The sequence below is a fragment of the Myxocyprinus asiaticus genome, chromosome 28, assembly GCF_019703515.2.
Source record: "Myxocyprinus asiaticus isolate MX2 ecotype Aquarium Trade chromosome 28, UBuf_Myxa_2, whole genome shotgun sequence".
In the NCBI taxonomy this organism is placed as follows: Eukaryota; Metazoa; Chordata; class Actinopteri; order Cypriniformes; family Catostomidae; genus Myxocyprinus; species Myxocyprinus asiaticus.
The window spans coordinates 32,211,402-32,226,789 of NC_059371.1; the positions used below are offsets into that span (position 1 = coordinate 32,211,402).

The following is a 15,388-nucleotide window of genomic DNA, read 5'->3' on the forward strand; positions in this document are numbered from 1 at the left end:
ACGACCTTAGGACAATTACACCACCTAGATATCTATTTTAAATATATATATACTTTATACCCTCCAAAAATATAAAACTGATTTTATTGATAATGTCACAAGCTAGTTTCAAAGTTTGAAGTTCAAAAATACCAATGCCCATGCTCTTCCCTCCAGTCCACTTCTCCAATATCCATTATTTGTATTTATTTTTTCGGACTTTAGAAGACTTTTGGGATTTAAGTATTCACTACATTGAATGTATTTTGGAATAGAAATAATAGGAAAAAATTGCATCACGCCATTGGCTATCTTTGAAAACCGACCTGATTGCTCTACCAAGAGTACCCTGTTATTCTGTTGACCTTATTTTCAGTCTCTCAGTCTCTCTCTCTCTCTCTCTCTCTCTCTCTCATGGCTCTTGTTATCTCTGTCCACATTCATCTCCTCGCCCCTTCTTTTGTCCCTGCCCCTCTTTGGATGGACAACAGGTTGGACTCCAAGCGAGAGAGTGTCTCCAGATGTTCTCTGCTCTAGTGTCTCTTGTCTGCCAGCGCTCTTGTTCATTAAGTCAAGCTGTGTGCTCTTCTGTACCTCAGCGTGCTTTACATTAGCATAGGACTGTGCATCCCATTACCAACACAGCCACTTCAGCCAAAGGTGGACATGGTGAAGTGCTCACCTGGTGCTCCATGTGTACTGCCACACTTTGCTTTGTTTGTGTGACTGAAACACTTGTATTTAGCCCTTGTGATCACTGGGACTGTTAGAGTATGTGTACATACTAAGCTTTAATCTAAATTTTCAATCTAAATGGTAAAAGTGTGTGTATATAGGTGGGCCAGGTTTTGTGTACATTTTGGGGACCACATGAAAGCAGCCTAATAAACATACAAAAAATTACTGACCTAAAAACGGAAAAAGATTTTTGCGAGGCTTAGGGGATAGAACATATGTTTAGCTTAATATCAAAACAATAGAAGTCAATGGAAAGTCCCTACCATGATAGAGAAACAAAAGTGTGTGTGCGCTCGCAGAGGAGAGAGGTGTCTGCTTGGCACTGCAAATCACCCTGCTAGCTATTCACATGCAGCGTAACAATATTAGAGTTTAGCATGAGACAGGGGGAGGGGACGGCTTAATTGAGCATGCGAGGGGCCCTATGCATTTTTAACAAGAGGAGCGCTGTGAATGAGGAGGCGAAAAAATGGAAAAAGGCGGCATGATGGTGGCTTTTGTTGCACTGATAAAGTACTCGCGAGGCTGAAAGGTTAGCAGAAGCTCGGGCATTTTAATATGAAAGGAGCCCATGTGTGTGGCACAGGACACACACTTGAAAAGACAGTCTCATCTGTGAGTGCATATGTGTGTGTGGCCTAAGGGTTGGCACCATGCAGTAGTGACGTCTGTTAAGCTGGTTTCCTGTCTTGTGTGCTTCTTAATTTTCATTGTTGGGGACAGTGGGGTTCAAAAGTCCATATTGAAAATCTGGGATTCAAAATCGAATTTAAACATGTAAATAAACAAAAATTCAAAACAAAGAAACCTTATCCTGTAAAATGAACAGGAAATATTTGTATGTACAGTTGTGCTCAGAAGTTTGCAAACCTTGAAGAATTGGTAATATATGTACCATTTTTAAAGAAAACATGAGTGAGCAGGCAAAACACATTTCTTTTTTTCTTCTTATGGAATTCATATTCAACTGTGGGTTATATCAGAATGGAACAATCATAAAACGAAACATGGCAACAAAGAAAAAAATGAAATGACCCCTGTTCAAAAGTCTGCATACCCTTATATCTTAATACTGTGTATTGCCCCCTTTAGCATCAATGACAGTGTGCAGTCTTTTGTAATAGTTGTCTGTGAGGCCCCAAATTCTTGCAGGTGGTATAGCTGCCCATTCGTCTTGGCAAAATGCCTCCAGGTCATGCAAAGTCTTTGGTCGTCTTGCATGAACCGCACGTTTGAGATCTCCCCAGAGTGGCTCGATGATATTAAGGTCAGGAGACTGTGATGGCCACTCCAGAACCTTCACCTTTTTCTGCAAACCACTGGAGGGTCAACTTGGCCTTGTGCTTAGGGACATTGTCATGCTGGAAAGTCCAAGAGCATCCCATGCGCAGCTTTCGTGCAGAAGAATGCGAATTGTCTGCCAGTATTTTCTGATAACATGCTGCATTCATCTTGCCATCAATTTTCACAAGATTCCCCGTGCCTTCAGAGCTCACATACCCCCAAAACATCAGTGAGCCACCACCATGCTTCACAGTAGGGATGGTATTTTTTTCACTACAGGCCTTGTTGACCCCTCTCCAAACATAGCGCTTATGGTTGTGACCATAAAGTTCTATTTTGGTCACGTCACTCCAAATTACAGTGTGCCAGAAGCTGTGAGGCGTGTCAAGGTGTTGTCGGGCATATTGTAACCGGGCTTTTTTGTGGCATTGGCGCAGCAAAGGCTTCTTTCTGGCTACTCGACCATGCAGCTCATTTTTGTTCAAGTATCGTCGTATTGTGCTCCTTGAAACAACCACACCGTCTTTTTTCAGAGCAGCCTGTATTTCTCCTGAGGTTACATGTGGGTTTTTCTTTGTATCCCGAACAATTCTTCTGGCAGTTGTGGCTGAAATTTTTCTTGGTCTACCTGACCGTGGCTTGGTATCAAGAGATCCCCGAATTTTCCACTTCTTAATAAGTGATTGAACAGCACTGACTGGCATTTTCAAGGCTTTGGATATCTTTTTATATCCTTTTCCATCTTTATAAATTTCCATTACCTTGTTACGCAGGTCTTTTGACAGTTCTTTTCTGCTCCCCATGGCTCAGTATCTAGCCTGCTCAGTACATCCATGTGAGAGCTAACAAACTCATTGACTATTTATACACAGACACTAATTGCAATTTAAAAAGCCACAGGTGTGGGAAACTGTGAGTGTCACCTTGTGTGTCTGTAACAAGGCCAATCATTCAAGGGTATGTAAACTTTTGATCAGGGCCATTTGGGTGATTTCTGTTATCATTATGATTTAAAAAGGAGCCAAACAACTATGTAATAATAAGTGGCTTCATATGATCACTATCCTTAAATAAAAGACAGTTTTTTTTTTGCATGATGGGGCATATTTTCAAAATCAATGCCAAAATTTCACAGTTTCTGCCAGGGTATGCAAACTTTTGAGCACAACTATATATTGTATATATATATGACTAATCTAATATGCAATTTTGGGACATTGACCATGTTAACTTCTTTCGACAAAAGGTCAAATTTCTTTGCTTCTATTGAAGCAAACAAGATGCTCTTTGGAAAATTCTCAAATCATGCTGGGAGAACATGAATCATCAGGTTTCGGACATGCTTGAAGAAATTAATTTTAATTTTTCAATTCAACTTTTCACTTAAATCTTTATGTTGATAGCATAATTTGTAATGAACAAATAACTTAAATTAGACAAATGCAAAATAAAAGCATTTTCAGAAGAGGACTTCTGAAAGACTTTCAACCCCGCTGTACGTCAAATATAAAATGTACAGATTACATCTATCCTTGGATGTATTGAGTGTACTCTTTATAAACATATGTACCATAGTATATCATAGTATAGCATGGCATAGTATGATATAGTATGGCTTAGAATAGTAAGGTATGGCATGGTGTAGTATGGTATGGTGTAGTGTAGCACAAGCATTACTTTTCATAAACTGAAATATATCATATTCAGAATTAGGGGTGTGCAGCGGAGCTATTATCTGTATTCGGATTGAACCGGGTGTGGGTGGGGCTTAAACTGGAAGTGCGTCAAAACTAAATGAAATGCCCATTTTTAAGTATTACTCTTACATTTATAGTTTCTATTAATAAAATATGCCTTGTATATGCCTTTTCATAATAATAATAATAATAATAATATACAATTATATTAATAATAATAATTATATATACATATATATATATATATATATATATATACACACAGGTGCTGGTCATATAATTAGAATATCATCAAAAAGTTGATTTATTTCACTAATTCCATTCAAAAAGTGAAACTTGTATATTATATTCATTCATTACACACAGACTGATATATTTCAAATGTTTATTTCTTTTAATTTTGATGATTATAACTGACAACTAAGGAAAATCCCAAATTCAGTATCTCAGAAAATTAGAATATTACTTAAGACCAATACAAAGAAAGGATTTTTAGAAATCTTGGCCAACTGAAAAGTATGAACATGAAAAGTATGAGCATGTACAGCACTCAATACTTAGTTGGGGCTCCTTTTGCCTGAATTACTGCAGCAATGCGGCGTGGCATGGAGTCGATCAGTCTGTGGCACTGCTCAGGTGTTATGAGAGCCCAGGTTGCTCTGATAGTGGCCTTCAGCTCTTCTGCATTGTTGGGTCTGGCATATCGCATCTTCCTCTTCACAATACCCCATAGATTTTCTATGGGGTTAAGGTCAGGCGAGTTTGCTGGCCAATTAAGAACAGGGATACCATGGTCCTTGAACCAGATACTGGTTGCTTTGGCACTGTGTGCAGGTGCCAAGTCCTGTTGGAAAATGAAATCTGCATCTCCATAAAGTTGGTCAGCAGCAGGAAGCATGAAGTGCTCTAAAACTTCCTGGTATACGGCTGCGTTGACCTTGGACCTCAGAAAACACAGCGGACCAACACCAGCAGATGACATGGCACCCCAAACCATCACTGACTGTGGAAACTTTACACTGGACCTCAAGCAACGTGGATTGTGTGCCTCTCCTCTCTTCCTCCAGACTCTGGGACCCTGATTTCCAAAGGAAATGCAAAATTTACTTTCATCAGAGAACATAACTTTGGCCCGCTCAGCAGCAGTCCAGTCCTTTTTGTCTTTAGCCCAGGCGAGACGCTTCAGACGCTGTCTGTTGTTCAAGAGTGGCTTGACACAAGGAATGCGACAGCTGAAACCCATGTCTTGCATACGTCTGTGCGTAGTGGTTCTTGAAGCACTGACTCCAGCTGCAGTCCACTCTTTGTGAATCTCCCCCACATTTTTGAATGGGTTTTGTTTCACAATCCTCTCCAGGGTGCGGTTATCCCTATTGCTTGTACACTTTTTTTCTACCACATCTTTTCCTTCCCTTCACCTCTCTATTAATGTGCTTGGACACAGAGCTCTGTGAACAGCCAGCCTCTTTTGCAATGACCTTTTGTGTCTTGCCCTCCTTGTGCAACGTGTCAATGGTCGTCTTTTGGACAACTGTCAAGTCAGCAGTCTTCCCCATGATTGTGTAGCGTACAGAACTAGACTGAGAGACCATTTAAAGGCCTTTGCAGGTGTTTTGAGTTAATTAGCTGATTAGAGTGTGGCACCAGGTGTCTTCAATATTGAACCTTTTCACAATATTCTAATTTTCTGAGATACTGAATTTGGGATTTTCCTTAGTTGTCAGTTATAATCATCAAAATTAAAAGAAATAAACATTTGAAATATATCAGTCTGTGTGTAATGAATGAATATAATATACAAGTTTCACTTTTTGAATGGAATTAGTGAAATAAATCAACTTTTTGATGATATTCTAATTATATGACCAGCACATGTACAGTACTGTGTAAAAGTTTTAGGCACTTCAGTGTCTTCAAAAATAATTACATAAATAGTTTTCATTTATCACTTAATGTCATACAAAGTCCAGTAAACATAAAAAAGCTAAATCTATATTCAGTGTGACCACCTTTGCACCAATTCTCCTAGGTACACCTGGACACAGTTTCTCTTGGTTGTTGGCAGATAGGATGTTCCAAGCTTCTTGAAGAATTCGCCACATTTCTTCTATCTAGGCTGTCTCAATTGCTTCTGTCTCTTTATGTGATCCCAGACTGACACAATGTTCAGTGGGGGGCTTTGTGGGGGCCATGACATCTGTTGCAGGGCTCCCTGTTCTTCTATCCTAATCTTTTCTATTTGCAAAAGTAATGTTTGGGAGTCTAACATTTATATTTCCTATTGACACACTAAAGCTGAAGATATAAATAACCATCATAAGACAAATGCTTTTGTGAAACATCGTATGTGCCTAAGACAGTACTGTGCATATATTCTTACCAGATGAAGCTGAATTTGTAGGCTACATTAACTGTGGAATACGTTTCCAGCTGCATTAAACAGAATTTTCGTTTGTCTGTGCATGTATAACAACATTATTCTAAAGGCAAGAGGTGTCAAGCAAAGTGTGAAATGTCAAGTACACATTTTTGCAGTGAATAATAAATACAAATTCAAACATTAAAATAAATTAAAATAAAATCAATATAGCCTACAAACAGGTGAAAGTCCCATAAGTCTATCAGGATTTTTTACGATAGGATGCCATTATTTAGTTAAATAATAATAATAATAATAATAATAATAATATAATACTAAATATAATGTTAAATTTATATAGTGCCATACCAGAGTTCAAGAACACTTAACATTTTCAAATTTAGCACAGTTTAAAGAAGAAGAAGAAGAAAAGCATGTTTCAGTTTCTTCATTTTACATAAGGAGGAATATTACTGATAGATGAATACTCTATGGAGCATTTGAACCTTTATGGAGCATTTTAACCAGTTAATTACCTTAATCGTGGATGTGAATATAAATGTGGTCAAATTTAAGAGATGGATAGACAAACTCCGGCATGAAATCATCACTTCAGGTCAGGAATTTAACATTGCGCTCAGGTTTAGGCAATAAATACATGATAATCACGTATTACATTAACATAGACATTTCAAGAAGTGGAAAGTGTATATGATGTCGTATCTTAATGTTACACTTGATAAGCTCTAGACACGCACAATTAACAGAGACCGCAAATGGAGTCGAGACTGCGGCCATCCAATCTGAAATCACAATGTGCACATTTTCATTCATAAGGTTTACACTTTAGAAATATTGGCTGCATTTATAAATTAGTTATAATTTTGGATATGTTTATTTAAAATGTCGCTTTATCCTTGTGGTTTTTGGATAATCAGTCATATGAATATTTTTTAAATTATTCGGATGAATCCATTATTCATTTTGAAGTCATTATCCGTGACTTTCCGAGTAAGGTATTCGGCTTTGGGTACATCCCTATTCAGAATATTAAAGGGGCCTTGTCATGGAAACCAGGATTTACTTTTTTTAATGTACTGTGTTTTTGATGTACCATATAGACATACTTCTAACATTCACAAAGCAAAGCTCCCCCTCAGTTTACCTAAACTATTTATTTAAACTAAGCTGCAAAAATTGGGCATTTAAAATTGTCATGGTTATGGCATCACAACACTGAGCTCATTAACATATGACCGCCCACTTTACATATCAACGTCCATTGAGTATTCAGTAACTTAGCCCGCCCTGATGAACGATAATGTTATTTGCTGTTGTGCATAGTTTAGTCAATCATAACAGAGTACTTTTGAATATTGAAGTCTTAAAGGAATATTCCGGGTTAAAAACTATAATTAGCAGCATTTGTGGCATAATGTTGATTACCACATACAATAATTTTAACTTGTCCCTCATTTACTAAAAAAATCAAATCGTGGTTACAGTAAAGCACTTTCAATGGAAGTGGATGGGGCCAGTCATGACAACGAAGTTGTAATATTGGTTATAATTTTACACAAATAAGATCTTTAAATGCATATATTACACTTAAAACCATGTTAACACAAACAATGTTTACATCTTGTGGCAATAGTTTGGAAACAGTGTGTATTTTAATGGTTATGGTCTGGCTTTTTTTTTCTAGAATAAATGAGAGATGAGTCAAAATTATATTTTGTGGTAATCAACATTATGCCACAAATTCTGTTAACTGAGCGTAACTTGTACTAAACCAGAGACTATTTTGCAGAGATGGGCCACTTCTATTAAAATGAATGGGAGAAATTGGAACGCCCAACCGAACAGCTCTAGTGCTCAAAAGTCAACTGATGTAGAAAGGAAGTCCCGCCTTACAGGTAAAAAAGCTAATCACCTTTTAGATACAGACATCACCTATCAATCATCTCGAGAATGCAAATGCGTATTAGCTATACAAGCTGGGAAAAATTTTTTTTTTTCTTTTTCTTTTTCTTTTTTTTTACCTAATCTGAGGTAAAGATGCACAATTTATGATACCAGCATTGTCAGATTTTACTGCTGATTTGAAATGTGTTGTTTGATCGTAATCTTGACCAACCATTTTGGAGATTTTGGTCTTTCCCCATTAAAGTAGATAGGAGCTGCACTGTCATGACTGGAAATAACCTCCCGAGAGCGTTCCAAAGATGGCCAATAGTGGACTGACTTGCTAGAAAGACACTGACTAAACCCAGAACATTCCTTTAAAGGTACAGGAGACAAATAGCCTGTTTTAAGGAATATTCCAGATTCAATACAAGTTAAGCTCAATCGACAGCATTTGTGGTGTAATATTGATTTCCACAAAAAATTATTTTGACTCGTCCCTCGTTTTCTTTAACAAAAGCAAAAATCGAGGTTACAGTGAGGCAGTTACAATGGAAGTGAATGGGGCCAATTTTTGGAGGGTTTAAAGGCAGAAATGTGAAGCTGATAATAGTATAAAAAGCACTTAAAATAATTATTCTGTTAAAACGTTTTTTGAGCTGTAAAATTGTTTAGCTCGTCATTTTTACAGTCACTTTAGAGTTTAAGGGTTTAATGTGTTACGTCGTCATGGGAACAAAGTTGTAATATTATATATAACTTTACACAGAAAAATTATTTTATCACACAAAAATCATGTTATAGCATATTGCATATAGTTTACGTCTTGTGGCTATACTTTTAAAACAGTTATTATTTTTAATGTTTATGGAATGTCCCCATTTACTTCCATTGAATGTGCCTAAATGTAACCCAGATCTTTGCTTTTTTAAAAGAAAAGAAGGGTCGAATCAGAATACATTTTTGTGGTAATCAACATTATGCCTCAAATGCTGTCAATTGAGCTTAACTTGTATTGAACCCGGGATATTCAAAAATGGTCATGCAAACTAAATTATGGCTGTTTTTGCTGTGGTATACCTCCATTAAAATTCCTGAGGGGACCTCAGGAGCAAAAAATGCTACCAAAGTGTAGAATATGGCCCTTTTAAAAAATAAAATTCATAGATTGAGATTCCCAGAATAGTTTGTTTGTTTGTCATAGGATTCACATTAAGGAGGAATCCAAATGTGAATCCAAATGTGACATTCATTAGTGGATACATTCCTAAGCGCCTCTCTCTCTCTCTCTCTCTCTCTCTCTCTCTCTCTCTTCTCCTCTTCATTTCCCTCTCTTTCTTTCTCACCCCTTTTTCCCACCCTCTGCCTGTGTTTTGCTCTATCCTCCTCCCCCTTTCCTGGTCTGTTCTCCATTACATTTTGTTGTTTCATGCTTTCTCTAATTGTTTTCTGTTTTTTACATCCTCTTTTTCTCTTGCTTTTTCTCCAGAATCTCTTTATGTCTCTTCCTCGGGCACAGCTAGCCCTTTAATTCACACACTCTTTGTCTCATATAGTCAGGGCAGAATGAGGAGAAAGCTTTGTCATGCACCAGCAGTGGACACGAGCGTAAGCCTTTGAACATTTGGCACGGACAGGGGGAGAGTGGTAGAGTGCACTTCTCGCCTTTTTGTAATGCTGTTGCTGACCGCAGAAGCCCTTTCATGATATTTGAAAAGTGTTGGGTGTCTGAGGAGAATTTGGGTGTGGCGCACTATATGGAACCTGCAGAGACTGTCCTTAAAATACTGTGAAAGTGCTATTCTGTATGGTTTATACTTAATAATACATAAGCCCTAATAATACCCTGCAAAGCCAGAGCACAGTAACTAAATTGTAACGTTGTCTAAATTGATTTATTTCCAAAATTAGGTCTCTTAGACTATGATCTGTCCTGTGACAGATGAAGTTTGTCTCAGTTATGCTTAGAAAAAACCGTGAGAGGTTATTTTATAATCCACAATTTGCTCAACAATCAAACATTTTGAAGCCATTTTTCTCAGTTTCAGTGTTGTAGTTACAACATTTTGACTTTGTAGGGTACCATACTATACTATTACTATACTACAGTACACCATATCATACTGGGACATTCTATATTACACCATAATATGCAATATTATACTATCCTATACTGTCATTCTATACTATACTAAACTTGAAAGTTTATTAATAAATGTATGTTGTCCCCTGTGTAAGACCATTTAATTATACGTTATGTACAGTATATTGCATTAAATCATATTGCATAATGTACTGTGTACTACGATTAAGCAATATCACACGAGCAAGATTGCGATATGGCCCTACATCAGCACTGCTGTGATTCGGCCGCAGGCACAAGACCGCAGGCCGAGTGCCGAAGGTAATCACAGCAGTGCTGATTTAGGGCCATATAGCATGATTGCGAGTGTGATATTGCTTAATCATTGCAATTAATTAATTGCTTATATACAATAGTTCAATGAACAAGTAAATTTTAACGATCATAAAAACACATTTGTGCTTGGAACTACTTTCTTACGCGGCGGATCAGAATCTGCCGTTGCTGGTTCAAACCAAATGATGCGTCCAAGCCTTTGTTAGTAATTCAAAAATGTCACTTCAGAAATAGTATCGGGGCTTATGCTGTTTCTAACAAGTTATTGGATAAACAAGGATGGATATGTGTGTGAGAGAGAGAGAGAGAGAGAGAGAGAGAGAGAGAGAGACAGAGCGTGTGCGATCACCTGTTGCCACACCCTAGCAGAGATGCTGTCAGCTTTCTGAAGGTCAGCTTTCTCAGTGATAAAATAGCCGTTAAAGTGGTGTATTCCGCTCTATTTCGTGGTAGCTGGTGCGCAAGAGTCATTCACTATAGAAACCGCAATCTCCTCCGCCATTTTGAACAGTATTTTCTCTCCAATGTGGAAACTCCGGTAAGAGGTAAGTGCCTTGAGTTTGTGTAATCAATCAGTCTGTTGTGTCTCTCAGCTATGATGAGCCGTAATGCTGAAGTTGTTCATTTAAAGCTATTCCTAGCTTTAGTAGTGTAGCAGCGATCACGGAGCGCTGTTGTATGTAAACAGTGGCTGACGTGGATTCACTTCACGTCACCAACTGGCTCATATTACACACAAAAATTATCTTTTGCCACCACCTGCTGGCTAACATATGTAATGTAAAAAAAAAAATTGATGTAAAAAGAGACACATAGCCTACAGTAGCTCTTAACACATCTGCACTGCTCTTACACTTTAGTTTAGAACGGCACGAACACAAGCGGAGTGATACACACAGTGAAGAGTCCGAGTGCTGTTGGTGTCGGACCATCAGTGCTCATGGAACGTCTCTCGTCCAATCACTTTCGAGGACCGGAACTAACTGTTGTATGTTACATAATATTACATAATGTGTCATTAAGTGCTCTTACGTAATATGTAATAGATATATCTGTAAATTCTTAAATACTACATAAAACGGCATTTGCAACACTTTTAACTTGCATATTGTGATGTATTTCCGAGTGAAACGATATTCACCTGCAAATATTGTTGGGTGGGACTTAATTTTAAACAATGGGATTTGATTGAATCTTGAAAAGTAGGCTAATATTTTATTGTTTAATAATAGTTGCCACCACTCATGTAGTCTTGGTTACATCAGCTGAAAATAAATTTTGTTTCAAAGGCAGAGAAAATGAAAGATAATAAAAAGAACCTTTTTTTCTCCAGAATAGCATGCAGTGCAATTATGAATCATAAACTATCAGACAGGCTACATTTAATTTGAATACAAAGGGTTAATTGTGTTTTTATCTTTGTCTTTATATGTTCTCCTGTCCACTGGCTTTGAAAAAATTATGCAAACTCTGTTATTCTGTTTTGGAAGATGTTTCGACCACTTATGTCAAGCTCAAGTCATTTTAAAAGTTTGTGTTGAATACATGATAACAGATTGCTCCTATGCAGCTCCTCAGTTATGACTTTTTGAGACATGACTGTAAGACTAGAGTACAGATCAGCATCCTTGTCCTCCCCTACCAAACTGCAAAAAAACTTCCTCCGTAACCATAGCAACGGATCCAACCTACAGCTTTGTTTAAGTGCAACATGTTAAAAGTTGACAGATCAGTGACGTGTCTGGCATTCTTGTTTTTTTGTTTTTTTTTCACCTTGAGGTGCCAACTCAAAATGTGGGCACAGTTGTTAAATGTCGTGGACAATTCACAGCATAATTGATGTAAATGAGTCATGTTGTAGAGTGTTTCTATAGTGATTCAAATTTGAAACTTTGCACATTGGTCATTTTCTTGTGTGATAATCATAAATAATCACCCTTTTTCTCTCCCTTTTTCCCTTTGTAGGTGTCTCTCTTGTGTGAACGGCTCCTTTCCATGCCACTGGTGCAAATACCGCCACATGTGTACTCATAATGCCAACGACTGCTCCTTCCAGGAGGGCCGCGTCAACATGTCTGAGGTGTGTGCTTTCTAATGTTATAATACACATTTTTACACACAGCTTTCTGTGCATGGCCCTTTCTCATTTAATAGAAAATTGCTTTTCATGTTTTGCAACCCATCACCAACAAATACACACCCAAGCAAGCACACGTGCACACATGAGCAGTCATGTCCCATTTGTGAGCGTTGTTCTTTCGCGTTGGCTTTATGCGAGCAGCTGTTCTAAGGAGAGCAGGGCTGGATTAATGCAGTTATAAACGGCACTGACTGAATGACTATGCAAATTGAATCGTGTCCTACATTTACAAATGCTACATTTGCATAAAAAAAAATATCAATCAGATCTCCCTTTCGCATGAGCGCTGGAACTGCGCAAGTCTGCGTTACGTGTGTATAGTGTGTTATGATTACCGAAACATACACACACACACACACACACACACACACACACACACACACACACACACACACACACACATCAGTCCTCCGCACTGCCAAAGTCGTCTCCAGGGAGTATTTGTATCTCTAACTATGTTGAGTCAACCGGGGGGCTTCACATACTCTGCAGCTGTTAAACCACGCAATTTGTGCTGAAAGGGGCATTTGAGGGGAATGTACACAAATGTTTACCCTTTTCCACACACCCTTATCGCCCAGACACCTTTCTGCTGTGCTCAGATTTCCACTTGCTGGTGAAATAAATTGAGCATGGCAATCCCAGCTCAATCCAGTTACCATGTATGCATTCATATCATACCTGAGCTGGCATACACAGGCTAACTGGATGCCTTGAAGGAATGAGTCGTTTTCTTCTTCCATTTTTATTCATTCATAGATTTATGTATCATTTAACTACATGTCGAAATGTATATTGATAGTTTAAATTGATAATTTGTTTTTATTTACAGGCTTTGCTTTTGCTAAATAACCATATTGACATACTAAGATAATGTGTCAGGTCTTTATAATTTGTTCTAAGGGGCTGTTCAGACCAAATTTGTTTTTCTTCTAAAAAAAAAAGCTAGACACTGAGCAAAAAATAAACAGAACGCTGGTGTCTTGAGACATTTTACTTGACACTGTATCTTAAAATATGTGCTGCTCCTGTGCGAGACGCTGAAAAAACAGAAAGATGCCTAGCGCAATTTACGTAGAAAAGCAAATGAAAAATAGTGCAGATGATAACAAAAACACTTTTGATGTGAACAGCCCCTGAGAAGTTCTCAGAATACTTCAGCATGATCCAACTAGTTGCAAATAAATAGTTTGTTTATTTTAAGGAATATTCTGGGTTCAGTACAAGTTGAACTTAATTGATGGCATTTGGGGCATAATGCTAATTTCAAAAAATGTAATTTCGACTTGTCCCTGCTTGTCTTTAGAAAAAGCAAAAATCTGGGCTCCAGTGAGGCACTTACAATGGAAGTGAATAGGGCCAATCCATAAAAAGTAAAATACTAACAGTTTCAAAAGTATAGCCACAAGACGTTGACAATATGCTTGGTGACACGATTTAAGTGTAAAAAAATTGCTTGCTAACCTTTTCTATGTGAAGTTATTTCCAATTTTGCAACTTTGTTTCCATGACAACGCAAACCCTGTAATTCCGCAAAACGACGATTTAAACAACTTTACAGCTCAAATAATACACAAGTTTTAACAGAAGAATTCACTTCCATTCACTTCCATTGTAACCTTGATTTTTCTTTCTTTCTTTCTTTAAAGAAAAAGAGGGACGAATCAAAATAAATTTTTGTGGTAATCAGCGTTATGAAACAAATGCTTTCAATTCAGCTTAACTTGCACTGAACCCGCAGAATTCCTTTAAGAAATAATGTACAGTATGCCATGCTATAGTGTAAATGTAGTCTCGGCTACAGGGCGTTGTTAGGCACGGCGCACAGTAGACCTTACACATTATATATTTATATCAATATGGTTTAAAGCATACAGCCTGGAGTGCCTTATTGCTTTTATGAAACAGTAACTATGTACAGCAATAAAAATAGTTTTCATTAAAAACATTTATCAAGTGCAATCCTTCCGCCAGAAGTTATAGTTCCTGTTGTGTAAACTAAGGTTAATAGTTGGGCTAGGCAGGTGCTGCACAGTAATACACACAGTATACAGGTGAACAGGAATTTGGTGGCTTAACTGTTACTATAGTGTGTATTTTTAGCACGGATTAAATACTATGAACCAAATTTGAATCCAACTGAAAAACTTTTAATTGCAGGAAGCTGTAGAATGCAAAAAAATACTAGAATCTTGATTTGCATGTGTGATGAGGAGGAGGGCGGGGATTACCCCCAATCGGGCTAATCAGCCGAGGAGAGGGATAAGTTCAGTGGGACGTGGCAGTTCGAGAGAGAGAGAGAGCCACATGCAGCTGCCATGTGTGTGTTTGTGTTTTGTGTCTTTTTGTTTAATTCAATATTATTTTGAATGTTCAGCCGGTTCCCACCTCCTCCTTTCCCAACCTTAACCTTGTTACAGCATGACTTGTTTAGACAAAGCAAAACAGGTTTTTAACTGCTTTTACTTCTACTTTTCCTGCCACTGTTTCTTGATTGATGGAACAAACTTGAATCTATCTGTCTTCAAGAAGAATTAATACAAAATGTAACTTCCTGTACAATCAAGCATCACTGTGCCACTAAAGAAGCTCCCATGATGTGCTGAGACTAACAAGTGCTGGAAAAGATGCTCTTGGCATGGAGGCTGGTTGTTTGTGGTGTTTATTGGGTGGGGGTTGAGAGTGAGACAGTGGTGGGGTTTTAAGGGTGAAGGTGTGGGATTGAGGCAGGACAGTGAAGGAGATAGGTGTTTGAGATCTGCTGTCTTCAGATCGGGTGGTAATAACCAGTAGATTTCGAGATGGCTTGTCATTATTCTGAGTGGCTGAATCTTTGCCAGTCCACTTTGAAAAAAAGTGGTGTTTGC

At 37.9% G+C, this 15,388-nt stretch overlaps 1 protein-coding gene across 1 annotated transcript in view; it reads left to right on the forward strand.

The window, feature by feature from the left end:
• The window catches only part of LOC127419296 (plexin-A1-like), a 304,625-nt gene that overhangs the window by 149,474 nt on the left and 139,763 nt on the right, over positions 1-15,388 (forward strand). The window contains exon 9 of the mRNA XM_051660595.1: positions 12,347-12,461. Within this exon, the coding sequence (XP_051516555.1) occupies positions 12,347-12,461 (115 nt within the window). The remainder of the gene's footprint in view (positions 1-12,346; positions 12,462-15,388) is intronic.